The 16,532-nt window shown below is 35.1% G+C and overlaps 1 protein-coding gene across 1 annotated transcript in view; it reads right to left on the bottom strand.

The window, feature by feature from the left end:
* Nucleotides 1-1,513: 1,513 nt before the first annotated feature.
* The window catches only part of CCDC171 (coiled-coil domain containing 171), a 161,251-nt gene continuing 146,232 nt past the window's right edge, over nt 1,514-16,532 (bottom strand). Inside the window, exon 25 of the mRNA XM_077790231.1 lies at nt 1,514-1,626. Coding sequence (XP_077646357.1) covers nt 1,589-1,626 — 38 coding nt within the window. The 3' untranslated portion in view covers nt 1,514-1,588. The remainder of the gene's footprint in view (nt 1,627-16,532) is intronic.

Raw genomic sequence — 16,532 nt, 5'->3', positions numbered from 1 at the left:
TTATATAGATTTTGCATTCAATTTTTTTGTCAAAAACTACACAGCACATCAAAAGTTAATAGCACTAGGGAGTTCTGTGATTAATATGAAAACAAATAGTATATTAAAAAAATTCTTTTGTTCTTTATTCACAATGATGAAAATGCTAGGATTTAACCTTTAAGGGTTAAAGAGTTTAATCAATGTCAATGTCTGATCTTCTGAAGGCGATAAAGAACAGTCTGTCTAGCGATACCCAACAGAACATCACTTTGTCAAGCCACAAAGCACCCAAAAGCTTGTCAAGTAAGTTACCAGAAACCTCTTTGTGGTTAGAACTCAGCTCCTTCCTGCTTGACCTATTATTTGATATTTGACCACTTGGTTGCAAGACACTTGCTCTTTCCAGCTGAAATGTCACTGGGGCATCTTGTCAGCTCCCCGACATCTCGGCCTGACATACAATTTTACTTTTGTGTGCTACAAGGCAGAAAATGCAGGGCAATGGCCTTGCTTTAAATTCTGTCAGCATCAAAGATGGGCGTCACTCTTGGGTCCTACCAACAACAACAAAAAAGGAGTCTATTTGAAGGTCAAAACAGCCATTACTTTTTAGTCTTTCAGCTTAAACTAAATACATTACCTGCAACACTGGTTTGGGAACTGTCCTTATAAAGTATATAAACATATCATCAGAAATCCTCTCTCCACAATTGTTCTTTCTTATGAAATGCAGACTTGATAAAAGGGTGAGTTTTCAGCGCCTGCAGGGACCAGATTCAGTGGTTAACTGAACTTGTTCAAATAGGCAAGTGGTATCATGTAGCTTTACAAGGAGCAACCTGACCTTCTCACATTGACCAGCAGTGACATTATTGTGCAGGAAGAGAAGCAGTCACATCATTTCTGTTTTGCACAACCTGCTTAAAGTTTGCAACTAAATGCTTGTCTTCAGTTGAGCTGACAAGAGAAAAGAGGGGGCTCAGTGAACCATGGCAGGGCTGCCATGAAATGACAGGAATCATTGGCATACATTTCAAATAGCTCTCTCAATCCTATTAAAGTATTGCAGTCCTGCTTTAAAATAGACAAGTATGAAACAACTTTGATAGATAGAGACTAAAATGGCTTATTGATTTTTTTTTTAAGACTGAGGAAAATTACCCAAAATGTGTCATTCTCTAACATTTAAAAATATACTACATAAAAAATGAACAACGGCAATAAATAAAAGTTTAAAGAAATAACTGCTTCAGTATGCAAAACTGACAGGTGCAGAAATGTGAACATACAAATGCACATTTTCATAAAACTGTAAAATTAATGTCAAAAAATACAAACGCTGAGCTACAATTCAAAGATCGCAAAAAAATTACACTTTAATTGCATCATTTTACATTAATATAATTTTCCCTTCTAGAAGATTATTGATACTAAGAATCTGAAAATCCATTTTCCATTGTTCTTCTGGGATTGGATGTGACATCCAGACTGAAGAAACAGATTGAAGACAGAGAACTGTCTCTGTTTTGCATAACACTGTAGGATGTGTCAGGTTCAGCTTGCAATGCCAAAAAGTCTAGGACAGAACTCTGGTCAGGCTGAATTTCTAGCTTGGAGCCACACTGATGTTTGAACTCTTGTTTCCTGAAATGATAAATAAAAAATTTAAAAAACAAAGCAAAAAGAGAATTTATATTTACTGTTAAATTCCTTTCACAAAGGTATGTATATGAAGTATTTGCAAGTGTTTGCTTCTTGTTTAAAACAATTTGATACCTGAGAACCAATAGTCATATTTAATAGAAAGAAACAAATAATATTTTCTCAGGTATTCTGCCCAAGTAAGTGTTAAAAAAAAATAACCCACTATATTTGAAGTGCTACAAACATAGAGAACTTCTACCCCCTCTTCATTACAATTGCCAGATTTCTTTTTTATCAAATAAACAAACTTTTTCCAGTATCCCTGTCACTGTTACTAGGAAATACATGTCATGGTAACTATGACATGTATTTGTCTTGGTTTTTTTAAAATATATTTTATCACCAATTGAAATCAAACACTTAATACTCTTCAAACACTAGCCTGTAAGAAAATGGCAAGAAAATACACACTGAATTCACATTGATGGGAATATGATTCATATTTCAGTAAGTTTCAAACAGATAATTCAACATTAAAGAACTTCCAGCACCAAAGCATCAGGCATCGTACTTTTAAAGATTATGGATAATATCAGTATATCAATACTAACAATTCTTTTAAAAATTATAAAGAAAGACATTCTGTATTCCCCTAAACAAGAAAACTCAATGCCTTGTAGTTCTGTCCTTTACCAATGCACTACATGGTGTGAAACTAACAAAAATTTCATCAGATCTTATAATGTGAAAGCATCACATGCAAAGCATAATTATGGAATAAAAAAATTAACACACTAAATGGCCATTTCAGTATCTTTGAGGTTCAGAGCACTCTTGCAGGGGACTCTCTTCAGTATTTAAGGAAGAGTATAAATGCATATATAAACACATACACATTGAGGCATAAACCCATATCTACAGAGACACAAACTAATATATATCTGGAGAGGATGAAGGGTGTGTATATTCATACTTCAACAAATCCAGTCTCAGTCTTATGTATAAAGACATATTTGTGAAAGACTCTCCTTTCCTCTGTTACCATTGCTGAAGAAAAATCAATTGTTGCCTCTAAGACCTACTTCGACAGGCCCCTTTGATATGAACTCTTTTGATTTCCTGATTCACCACAAGCTATAATGCAGCCACTGCAAACTACTAGGTTATGTTAGACTTCCATTAAGAACTCATACAGTAGCAAATTTAGATGACTGTTTGAAGTACATAATTAAAATGAGATAGTGCCCTGAGTTTTTCTAAATTTTAGGTCTGCCGAGGATGAGATAACCAGCAGGACTAACAAGATCTGTACCACTAGTTTTTCAGTCCTTCTGGGCTCAACTCTACCAAATGAGAACCACTAAAAAGCCAATGCACAAATGAGATCTCAGTGTACCAGCAGACCTGAAATGAGATCTCAGTGAAGGCTAATACACCAATTAACAGCCTCTTCTTTGTACACTATAATCAGATGACCACACACAAAATTCTCTCTAAAATAAGAATCATTCATTAAAACCATTACAACAGTATTGAAATACACAAACAACTTGTGATGTTCTAAAAAAACTCCCATATGTAAAAAAGAAAATAAATCAATAAGCTTCAAGCTACAAATGGGTTCCACTCCGGATAACAAATATTGAGGACAAATTTAAACATATTGGTTTGTACTGCTTTCAACACCTCAATTAATCAGCATACCACAATGAATGAAAAATATCATGCTATGATTACACTCACATATTACTCTCTTCCAAGTGATAGTGAGGGTTATATTTTAAATATGGCATTAAAGTAAAGAGAAAATAAATCAGATTTCCTTTGAGAGTTGAAAAAAAAAAAAAAGAGAAACTTAATGATTGGCAGCAAGTCAACAGATTATGCTACAGTAAAATATTCACTTCTGGGGGAAAAAGAAGCTCTGGTTAGTTATCTAGAGCCTGTGCTGTACTTCTTACAAAGAACAGAATTCTAATCACTGAACAGAAGAGAAATCAGACTTAATAGCAATGTTATTGATGTAAAAAACAGTTTTTGTTTTGATTCAATATCTTTACATACCCTCATAATGAATTTTAAAAAAAATAGTATTCTATAGGTTAGAAGAAAAAATACTCAGAACTGTCATAATATTCATTTTCTGAACATATATGTTTACAGAGGAATTTAAAGGCAGTTATAATTTCCCTAACAGATTTCTTTCATCTTTATTGTATTTAAACACCTTTCTAAAGAATGTCTTAAATTGACAAACTTATATGACTATGCCAGAGCTGTGGTGATAATCCATCATATAGATATGCATTTATATAATTTTTAAAAGAGGAATTATTTATTTGAAATAAGATGTCTGTTTGGCACCTTTATTTACACTGTAAGCCATACATGACTCTATCTGAACTGCTACACTTCATTAGGCAAATATATATCTAGGACACATACATCTAGCAAAAACATGCTTTCAAAATATTTATGTAATATAGTAACTGGTCATGTCCTGTGCATATGTTTCAAAGTTTAATCATCTAACTTTAAAAAACATGTTTTCTTTAAGACAAAATCTGAAAAATTACTCCATATTATGGAATAATTGCTTTCTAAACTTTAGTTAATTCAAAAATTTTATTAGACATGGACAAGATTTTCAAAACAGTCCTTCTCTATTGTTGCTCTGTGACTAACCTATAGTCAAATTTAAGATCTAGTTTAAAAGTTGTCTCATGACATCTGAGCTCTTTTACCACAGTTAAAACTCATTTATAGTGGGATGCTTTATTATGATATTGTGATGGAATATTTTGATACCATAATTTATTATATCCTTATATTATGTTTTTATTGCAATGTCAGGCTACCGAAAAGCATCATGTTGTGATCAAAGATGCCCATTTTGCTTTTGTATATCCATATTTGTGGAAAAATATGCACAGTTGGATACTTGAAATTAGAAGACTATGCATGTGTTATGACAGTGGTACAGCTAATTACATAAGAAAATAAACAGTATACTTGTAACAGTTTATCTTCAATTGCAGCAGAAAACTCTGCAGCTGAAGCTGCAAAATTACTCAGAACAGTTTCAGCTTCCAAAATCTACACAAATGTAATTTTACTGGAGAATTTTCACAGCTTTTCAATTTCCCTCAGCTATGTATGTTATTACAAAAGGTTCTTCCACTTCTCAGGTTTCCCATCAGTAATTTTTGTCACTTCAAACTGCTTTCCGGTACTCAGTTTCAAAACACAGTAGCCCAAAATTCTCTACTGCTTTCTTCTGACACGTAACATGCCACCTTATTAGAAATATATTGTTAGAAAATCAGAATAATAACTAGTGATAAGATTTTTCTGCATTAAGGCTTCTGGGTTATACATGCAATAACAACTGGCTTCAATTGAGATAAAAAAGCCATGAATCAGAAGAGACCAAATCAGAGACAAAAGGGCATGAAGATTAATACTGAATACAAGTTATGACAGTTCCCTACCTGTGTGATAGTGTAGGTGTAATAACAAGTTCAATGTTATATCTCAATGTAAATAAAACAAAATTATTGAATTACAAGGCCAAAATGTGATCTGTAATTTGCCAGAATACAGGAAACTTAGGTGTGTAAAGATGCCTGTCAGTAAACAGAAATGCAGAGGGAAAAGTCACTTTAGTTTCTTCAGAATTCTAGCAACCCCTAAAATCTCTGGGAAGGCAGTAGTACAGTTTCTCAAGAGTAGGAAGAATTTTAAGTTAAGCACAGATACAGAGAATGGTGGGGGGAAAGTGAGAAACAGTCAATATATTTCTTTATATTGATTTCTGATATTCACTCCTCTCAGCCCAACTCTACAACATACAAATACACAGTAATACCAGTAGACAGCAAATCAAATGGCCAGTAATATTCCTTTCAGCTTCCCCCACCTATGCTATCCTTGTATCATTTCACTGGTGCAATATCAATTCCAGTAAGTGTTAAAAAAAGAACCACTGTCTTTGATAACAATTTTGCAGCACTTACATGGAAAACCTATTTCCCTATAGAGAAAGATATACATTTTTAGATCATTCACAACCTCCTACTCAGACTGCTATTTCCAAAACTGAGTTCCTTTTGCCAGGTAATGCCAAGGGAATTCTAGTATGCTGCACCTTTTTTTTTTTTTTTTTTTTTTTTTTTTTTTTTTTTTTTTTTCTCTGTTAAAAGTAGCTCCAAGAGCCATTTCTTACTTTCTTACTTATTTGAAATAATCAAATGCTACAAATGGGTATTTAAAATGGAAAGTATTACTTGAGGATGGATGTCAGTGTAATACAGTGTTAGTTACAAATTCAAAATTGAAAGTATTACCTGTGGATGAAGGCCAGTAATACAGTGTTAGTTACAAATTTTTGCAAAGTAAGAATTGTTTGACCAAAATTAGAAAGTGTGCTTCCCGTATCAGTGATCTTGCAATTCTGTGTGCTGAGGCAGTAGGACTAAATTGGTGATCTGACACAATGTAAGAAAATGGTAATATTTGGTATAAATTTTAATTGTCAGCACTCCTGCCTGGATTGTGCAGACAATTTACTATCAGAGAATAATTCAGTGGGCTGCCAGCTCATTCCATACTAAATCAGAAAGTTAGACTCACAACACACTTTGGATGCTGCTAGACAACAATATTAATGGCTCTTTTCATTACCAAGAATTCCCTCTTCCACTTTCAGTTTTTAAACAAATATGAGTCTGTAATATAGGAAAATTATAATTTTTTCTTACTTTCCTAAAGCTCTTGCATTTACTTCATTCAGTGAAATCACACTCTGGAGTCAATTAAAAGCAATTAAGAGAAAGATTTCATCATATATTGTATTTTTTAAAATAAAATTATGTTTCATTCAAATGCATTTAAACATGGTATGCCTGAAGAACACACAGGATTGGATGGATTATCATTCCAGCTGAACACTTTATCTTCAATATTTTGTTGGCTTAAAGACAAATAACTTGGTTTTGCATTGCTAATTTTGATGTTCTCTAAAAGTTTTGGCCAAATTCCACACGCAGCCTATATTGTAAGCCTTTGTTCCAGACGCTTCAGAAATAGGAAGTTTCCCCATTTTAGGTCAAATTCTCTGTACATCGCTGTTAACACCAAAACATTAGACAAACAAAGTTGTGCTCTTTTTTCATAGTGAAATGACTGGCCTGTTTTGATTTTAATCCAAGAGCTTTGATTACTTTAGAACATAAGTTCTTAGTATGTTTTGCCCATGAAGCCTACCACTGTCTTTCCACTTTCCCATGAGTGGAAGCAACTTCTGCTTATTTATTTGTTTTGAATTTGGGTGGCCAACCCAAATTACTATTGCTTTACTTTGTGCTGCATGCTGCAAACAACACTGAAAGGTACACTACACTTCTGTTACGACACCACTCTATGTTTCACAGCAGTGTGTAAAATCATCCCTGCCTTTAACCAATGCCTCTCTTCCTTCCAAGGAAGGATTTCCTACTATATGAGTTTTCCCTCATCTTCTCATTGCCTTACATTGGTATACATTCATGGGTCCCTCTTGGCACTCTACTTCTTTCTAGCAAGAAGGGGAGAAGGGGGCTACAATCAGAGTCACAACACCACGGTAAGGCACCACTAGCTCACAGAGTAGCCCCCCATACTTAGCCTTTTTTTATGGGAAAACAGTTAAAGTGCTTTCCACTAGTTAGTGTCAAACTTCACATTCTCATGAGATATGTATTCAGCCATCATCCCAGTTCCTATCCAGTGTGACTGTCTGACGTAAACCTTCAAAGTTTCATTTGAGTTGCATGTATACTGCTGCTCTAGCAGAAAAAGAAAAGAAGTATATTTACATTCATTTTGCCAAACATTAGCATCTTCTGTCCAATCATTTGAATGCAGAAGTGTTAGGAGAAAACAGCTTAGAGAACAAGGGTTGACACATACAGTGTGAAATCTTAAGGTGCTTGAATGCAATGAGGGAGAAAGTGAGACAGAACCACGTTTCATCTCCCTAACTGTGCTACAGTCCACATGAACTTTGTGACAGGTCTCTGTCTCTCAGCCACACTTCACTAGCTTCTGCTGACATTCAGCTGTCAGACAGCAACCCTTTACCATGCCCCTAACATGCTCTACAGCTTCACCCAATTAACTCGCTTTCACTTGACATTGCAGCAAAAAGCTTCATAATAGGTGGTCAAGGTGCATGGTGTCTGCTTGCCCTCTAACTGCTCACGCACAGTAAAATGCTACCTTCCTTTTTGTCTGTTTGCGACGAACCAGCACAACTACAATTTAGGCATTCTGCTACTAAATGGAACAAGGATAGTGGACCTTTGCCAACAGTACATTTATCTTTTACCAAAAACTATCCTAGAGTTAATAATCACAGCAATTTTGGCAAAAATGGAAATTACAATGATCCAGTAAAATACATCAATCACTTTATACTTAAGAAAAATATACTGTAACAGCAATTTTGTTTCAAGAGGAGAGGGGAAAAACTAATTTATTTACAATAGTAGCACTTAACAACATAGAGGAGGAAGGTCTGCAAACAATGAAAGCATCTTTATGACTCAGCTTTCTTGCATTAAAAATCTTTAGTTATGCAGAATATTAATTTTTCATATGCATTTCTGCCAAATACACAATATTTTTAGGAGTATTTCTAGAAATATGGATCTATATAGCTAATAAAAAAATTGTCTATTAAAGATATGGAAATCAGCATTTTAGGATTCACTTGATAGCTTGTAGAAAAATAACACCAAACACGCAACTCACTATTACTCTTCTGACAGATGCCTTGAGAATCTTCAATTTGCTCACTAGTTCTCTCAAGTATATTTCTATATAAATATATGGAGTAGGTCAGAAAAGTCCCTTAAAAAGCCAATATGCACGTAACAAGTACTTGATGACGCTCAAGTGTTCTGTGCTGAAGAGGGCAGAAGAGTCTGGATTGAGCACTGGTGTCTGGACAGTGAAATCATGAAAGCCACTATAGCAAATAGCTTCTATTGCCCTTATGGCTTTCAACTACCACAATTCCAGCAAGACAGGGTTCAAAAGACAAACTACATAGCCCTTTAAAATTCTAGTTTGCTAAACTACAGCAAGCCTACATAGGTTATGTATTCTATTTTCTTTCCAAACATATTTACAGGGAAAAGTCTCCTTGCAGTTCTCTTTAAAAATCTTTGAAATCTTTTTCCACTCAAAAAAAATTATTTTCACAAAAAGAAGCAGACATCAAGACTGTAGAAAGTAGAAGCTCAAAAGAAGTCCTAAGCATGAAGGAAAACAACAAAGGAAATACACTGATTAAGATGTAAAGCAGACTCCTCTCATGACAGGAATTTATGGGAAGAACATAGAACCAAACTGAAAGGTGAATATGAAAGGTGGTGAATAGCAGCAAATCATAAAGAATTGGAACTCACATACCTCTGGAAGAGGCTGCTAATGCAGAAGTGGATAGTTTTGCAGCAATGAAGAAAATATAGTGAACACCTCAGTCAGATTCCATGCAGGAAAATGGCATTACTCAGACTTAAAATGAAATGTCAGGGACATGCATGACCTCATAGTGAATAATACTACTGTAGATCTTGTAAGTGAATAAATATTATTTTGGTTCACTAGGTATTGAGATTATAATCTGGTGTTGTTTGTAATCCTGAAATGACAAGAGAAATGCTGATGTCAAGATTTGACAGCCTTTACTATCTGCTACAGAGGATTACATCAAAGTTCACTCTTTGAGACAATGGAACTAGGACCATAAACTGGATACAGACATGGTTTATACAACATATCTGCACCTATTTGAAAAGCCGACTGATTGGAATCTCATATATAAAATACAAACACTTGCATTTTGGGTCAGAACACCTGCACAGTTGTATTAGCCTACAGGCTAATCTGAATCACAGTTAATCTAAATAACTGTATTAAACTGAGTAGTCTCTTAAAAAAGATCCTCTAGTGATGGAGCAAAGAATGACTGACTTATACCCCATGTTCAGAAGTGAACTAGTGTTACTGCCAATTTAATTTTCTCAAAATGGAGGTTTATTAATAAAATCATCAAGGTATTAGGAGAACAAAGGGTACCATCCTTTTAGCACTGGCCAATGCATGCAGATTTTCTAGACAGCCCACTGCAGATGTGTAGGCTTCTACCTCCTTGCCAAAATCCTGATAAGGTTCCACCCCACTCCACATAAATTAGATTATAGACAGATTCACCAGGAAGAGGTACCTTTGGTTCCCTATAGGTTTAGTATAGTTTTCTAAATTTTGTTTGCTTATTCAAGGCAAGTACTTTAATGTTCATTGATCCCCAGTAAAATTTAGCTGAGGTAACTTCGAGAGGGAATTACTACTTCTCCCACAGATTACATGCAATATATGAAGTAGTGTATCTTCAACAGAGTTCCAAAGGGCAGTTTTATAACAGTAATGGTCAGGGAAAACAGCAGGCTTTCCAGCAATATTGCTTATGAAGTATAAGCCTAGGTAAAATAATTTAGGCTCTGTTTCAGCTGATGGCTAATATTTAGGTCTTCTGTAAATTCAAGATCCAAATTACATTAACTGGGCAAGGAATCAAGCTTATGAGTTATAAACAACTTGAGTGTGGGTGAGCTAGGTTTACTTTTTCTGTTGGTTTTGGCCAAATCTATATATACAACTATATTTCAGACTAAAATTAATTTTTAAAAATCTAATAATTACTTGAACAGCACTTTTTATACTTACTGGATTCCTTAGCAAAGACTCCAAGAATTGCTCTTAGCTCAAGTACAAGATAATCTCTTTCTGTGAGGCTGAATATGCAGCTCAAATGAGTCCACTAGGCAAACGAAATTAGTATTTACTGCATACCAATCATACTTTAGCTGAATAAACATAAAAAAATGCTAATGGAATTTCATCCTTTCCTATATATTTAAGCCAAATGTGTGTTCTAAAAGCAAAGTTAAAAGCAACAAAAAAACCCCAAACAAACAAAAACAGACATGACCACCACATGCTACAAACAAATAAAACCAGCCCAAAACTCAGAAAACACCAACACATACAACACTCCAAACTTTCATCAGATATGTAAAACTTCTATCAAAAGTGTCATGAAGAACATAGAGGAAGATTTGGGAAACTGTTTTTCAGCCTTTTGGTTTGTAAAACCAAAAAGGTATAATACAAGTTTAAAAAATTAGGTTTTCTAAAACAACCCAACAAAACCCCCAAAACAAGGATGTTTCACTAATTTGGTGTGCCTTGTACATTTCAGAATTATACCTTCAATTCCTTTACTCAGAGCTTCCATTGAGATTACAGTCTTCTAAAACATCTCTTATTTAAAGCACAGAAAACTTCCGTAAATTATTAAATTAAACTCAAAATACTTAAAGCAACAGGATGTTCTGACATATACAAATTAAAACTAAACTGTATGACTTGATGTGTCAGGAAACTTCACAAAGCTCTGGTTAAGTTACAATGTTGAAAGCTCAGACTCCCAAAAGAATGCAACAGATTTAATAGATGTGAAAGGAAACTTGATGTCACACAGGACTTGAAATACTAACAGGCCCCTGACCATAAGTATATAAACACTATACAAGATGATCCTTCTGCAATCAAAGAAGACCCTCAGTACTAACAAAAGCTGAAAAATTAGTGAATTATTTCATTATTGTGGTTCTGGCCTTCAGAAACTATATGTGTCAAATCATCTTCATCACCTAGCTAGGATAGAAGTCTTTCAAAGTACTGTTGAATATACAAATTTAAGACAGGCAAGTATTGCAATATCAGCTTTGTGGCAACATTTACTGAGTCAACTATGAGTTTATGGGCAAACTTCAGTTGAGACCCAGATCCAACGGTGTGGTGCCTTAAATCAGTGTGGCTTTAAGAGTTCTAGAGACTTTGAAAATAGGAATTCCTTTAGGAATTCAAGGAGTTACACCATCTGAAAAGGATGAAGTGGAATCATTGCACTTTCATAATGTCACTGCTTTCCTAATATCATCACATGTATCAGGGAAACTCTGTGGGTGATTATAAATAAATAATACTAATATGGTCACTAATTGTGACCATATTTTTAGTACATTTTATTATTCACAGTTCATTTTAAAGGTACCCTCCCTTCCACAAGGAAGAAAAAAAAAATGGGGTGAACTGATTGCATGAGCAAAAGAGGCTCCTATCTTTTCAAAAGGTGGTATTTTTAAAACAATTCAAAAACCATCCCAAATTCTTGTAAAATAGGGAAGTGAAATTACAGTTTAAGAAGCACATTTCTTTTAAAATCCCTTTCTTTAACTGAACTGTTAAATAAACTGAAGAAAACAAATGTTATTTGAATAATCAAGATCATTATCATAATAACATCCTTTTAGCTGACATTAAAGCTCTTTACCCTATGGAGTGCCCATTTCCCATTTAAAAAAACTATACAATGATTAGTTTATTCAACAGATCAAACTGCTTCATAGAGTTCAGTCTCTGGGGAAAACAGGTCCTCACTATGATCAACACTGTGCCTTCTTTACATAATGTCTGTTTCACAGACATCAATTAAAATTTTTTTTACATAACTTAGAAACAACAGCAAATAAATAAATAAATAAATAAATAAATAAATAAATAAATAAATAAATAAAATACCAAAACCCTGATGGGTAAATATTAAACAGTATCTTAAATATTTAAGACTCAACAACAAAAAAAACTTGCTGTTTGTATTCCCTTAAATCATGCCAACATTACAGGAATAAAATTATGTGTTAAGAACAATATTATGCCTTGTGCATAATTGAATTTCCAGTCTATCTCTGTAAGTCATACTCTCTAATATGTTTCAAAGGTTTGGTCTTTCTTCATTTGTCACATTAATTTTTATGCTTAAAGTACAAAATGCAAGCAAATGGAAGTAGGCAAATATATATTTTTTTAAGAAATATGTTACTCTGCTGCAAACATGTCACAGAAAGTAATAAAAAGGTTTTTTTCACAGTTGAAAAGGATGGAAACATGCACAATTGTAGGAGAAGGCAGGGGAAAAGAACATTAACAAGCCAACAGGAAAACAATCTGATTTCATAAATTCTAGAAAGGCGCAAAATAAAGTTGACTGCTGTGGTTTGCTGCTATCCTTCTTTACCCTGCTCACTATCTCCCTTTGGCCTAAAGAGGATCCACCCTCCCCTGTGTGGACTATTGAGGTTAGCTCTGTCAGTAAAATCTGCTGGGGACAATAGAGACAATACTCGGTCTCCTTGTGCTCCCATGACCTTACCCCTAGTACAGACTGCACCAGAAGCAGAAACCAAGAGACAGAGCATCAGAGACAGTTGTCTTCCGTGGAGGGAAGCTGACTGCTAGCTGGCACCAAATCATCTGGTGGTGAGACTATGATTGCCTCTGCCATCCAGAGGGAAACACAAACCCCTTAACACAAGATTTTCCTTTACAAAATTTAAAGTGTGTGTGTGTGTGTGTGTGTATGTGTGTGTGTACATAGATATGTTTTTTATTTCCATTTTTATTTTTCTTAATGTGTGCATGTAATATTAGCCATGCTACATTACAAGCGCATGCTGCACATACACACATTTCTGAGGCTAGCTGAGAAAGAGACAGGCTCCTGGCAACACTGCCCTAGGTCATACACTAATCTTTGTTTTCCCCCTGTTATCTAGGCAGTGAGCTACTAGTATAAAGTAAACAAGAACAGCAAAAAGACAACAAAAATTGTCTCTCTATTATCTATCATCCTGATCAAGTGAACTGCAATCCACAGGGTGCATCTACACATCTTGTACTCTTTATCAAAGTTAATATCTGAAGATCAGTACTGAATTTTCTCCTTATAAGCAGTGCTTTAAATACATAGCTTGAAATATAAAAACAAACTGGTGTGAAAACAAGAAAATAACTATTCACAACAGTATAACTTACAGGATCTACATTTAAAATGTCAAGAAACTATCAGAAAGATGACAGCCTGGATTGCATGGATTCACTCACCATTTAAGCATCTATGTTAGACTCATTCAGGCACAGCTATGCTTTAATCCCCTCCAAAAATTTCTCAGCAAATTCAGAGTCTCAGAACAAACAGACATTCCCTTTATGTTTAACCCACAGTTTAGCAGGGAATAATAGAAGCTTCCCAGCTCTCTTTCTTGAAATAACTTCTTCAAAAGGGAGGAGGAAGCACCTTCTGGCCTGAGTAAAAGTCCTTGCGTCCGGAAAGAAGTGAATTTGTCTGCCTTTGTAGAGAATATTCCTTTTCTTCTATAAAGAAGTAAAATTGTGTCCTTGGCTCTGTTCTTTTGTAAAAACTTTTTCCCAGGGTTAAATGTCCTGGTCTGTAATATCCAGTTCTCAAAATAACAGCCTGTCTTGCAGTCTCAATACTTTCATTTCTACTGCAGCATTAACAATATATGTAATAATATATGAATGTTTCTTTTAATTTGATCCTGGAAATGCTCCTTTGATAGGTGTGGGAAGAAGGCAAAAGAAATAGCAGTGTGTAGCAAACAGGAAGCAAATGTATGTGGCTGATTAATAAAACTTATTGTGCATTACCAATGAAGCACATTTCAAAAGACTAGTGCAAAGGTGTCTAATAAGGAAAAAGCCATCACATGGTTGTCTCCTGACCTACAGTCACCCTCCACAGCAACTGGGGCACTTCTGAAGCATTCTTTTTCAGGAAACCCCACATAGTATTTGCAAAGAAAATAGAAGACTAGCTTATTCCAGTATTCTTCCTTTGAAAACTGAATGAAATAAAGTGTAGGCATACACTGCCTTGCTCTCCACTAATCTGCTGCAGGCAGAGAAAGAATGCATGATGATTTTTTACAGGACAAACTTGAACCTACACTTAAGACTTGCTTCCTTATCCAAATCATTAGTTTCTCAAAATTCATTTTCAGTTAGTTGCTCCTGAAGGTACTATAATTGCACTGGCCTGCATTTAGGGTAGGAGATGAACATAGCTTAAGCTTTCAAGGGTCTTGTTTTCAGTCCTGGGAACTGAGGATTCTTGTTTGCGAGCTGGTAGTTCCAGTACCTCACTAGGAACACGTTTCTAATGCCATAGAAATGCTAACCATGAAGGAAAAAAAAGGAAAGGAGATTACCTTCCTGAAAAGATGATCCTCCTTTTTTGTGACTTAGCCAATGACTTGAAAGATTTGTTTCGTGCCTAACAGCAGAACAAACCTGCGGTCATTTAGGAACTTCATGGTTTCCATTAAACCACACAGCATGGACATTTGGAATTTCATAGCAACAGTGAAGTGAGAATGTAGATCTTACTTTTCCAAAGTACCGACCTCTGCTCAGAATTAACACCCACACACATTCGCTCACATTCCTTAGCCAATTCATGTCATTAAAGAGAACTGAAGAACAGACCAAACAAAGAAAAAAAACAAAAACAAACCAAAACAGAAAAAAAACCCCACAAAACCCAAAACAACCCCACTTAAGCCTCTTTCTTAAGCACTTGAAAGTAAAATGCCAGAAGTGGAAATGTAATGACAGCACTCTTTCTGTCCATCTACAGTGTTTACAGTATTAACCCTCAACTGAAAAATGATTTATTGGAAGCCACCTAATTATCCAAACATTTACCTCTCTGCAGGTGTAAATACATGAGCCTAATAAGCCTTCCCACTGTGAAAGCAGTTATTTAAATTATATTAAAATATTAAAAACTATTTAATGAGCTTTTTTCCCCTAAAGTAAATTGAGTGTGTGCCTTAACCTGCTTCAGGCAAAGGAAGTTTCAAACATATTGGTTTTGAAACTAGCCATTATTTCCCATGTTGCAAAAATGGCAATTTTATTTCCCGACAGCAAATGAAACTGTCAGGAAAATTTAGATGCAATAAAATTGGGTGGTTAAGCCAACATGCTGGATTTGGAATAAAACTGAATTAAAGGAATTAAAATTAAGCATTATGTCAGTCAAACTTTGGAAAAAACTATTTGAAATGGTGGAGGGGGATGTGTTGGGGTAGGGTTTTGTTTGCAAAAGTTAGGTTTTGGACTTGGTGAAGTCCACCCATAACTACGTATTTTATGTCCATCAACTGTGTCACATTTGAAATTTGCGCAATGAAAAATATTTTGCATAAAATGTGTTGCTTCTGGCAACATTTCTGCCTAAATAAAAAGTTGTCAGGCAGTGTGTGACTTTAGTGGTGCAGAGTTTTGAAATGGTGGCTTCAGTCCAAGGCTAGCTAATAACGGCTGACATGCACTGGAATCTTGAGGCCTAAATCAACATTGTTTTCACAGCTGTAATTAAGCCACCTAATCAGAAGCACATTTTGACGGGACAGTTTCTGGAAGCCAGACATTACAATTTCTTATGCCTGGAGCGCAGTGGCTCATGAGAGGTCCTCATTTAATTTCAGTTTTTTTTAAAAAAAGGCTGTAAAATGAAAAGAGTATTAAAAAAAGCAGTGTATGGCTGTTGAAATGAAGCAGGCCTATGTGTTCATGCCTTGACCAACCCTGCATCCCACCCTGCTTCGGCTCTCTGCCGAGTCCCCAGCTCTCAAGTGGCAGCTACACACAGTGAGATTAAGGGCTTCTGCCAAAGTCAACAGATGAGCTGGTCTGAACTGGCTCTCTGTGTGTTCTGATTGTAAATTGTGCTGGTGATGATTAGAGAACTCTAACACAGGATGTCAACTCTTAAAACTGTCCAGAGAAAATATTTTATTTTTTTTTTAAGTTCAGGAAACTTTTTTAAACTTCTTTTGTGGCTTGGTACATAGTGTTGTGTCTATAACTTTCAGATGATTCAAACATGAATTCACACAAATCAAGCAACTATATTATTAAAAAAATAC

This window comes from Lonchura striata, chromosome Z (assembly GCF_046129695.1).
Source record: "Lonchura striata isolate bLonStr1 chromosome Z, bLonStr1.mat, whole genome shotgun sequence".
Taxonomy (NCBI): Eukaryota; Metazoa; Chordata; class Aves; order Passeriformes; family Estrildidae; genus Lonchura; species Lonchura striata.
The sequence above is the reverse complement of the archived record's forward strand: the minus strand, read 5'-3'. Positions and strand labels throughout refer to the sequence as shown.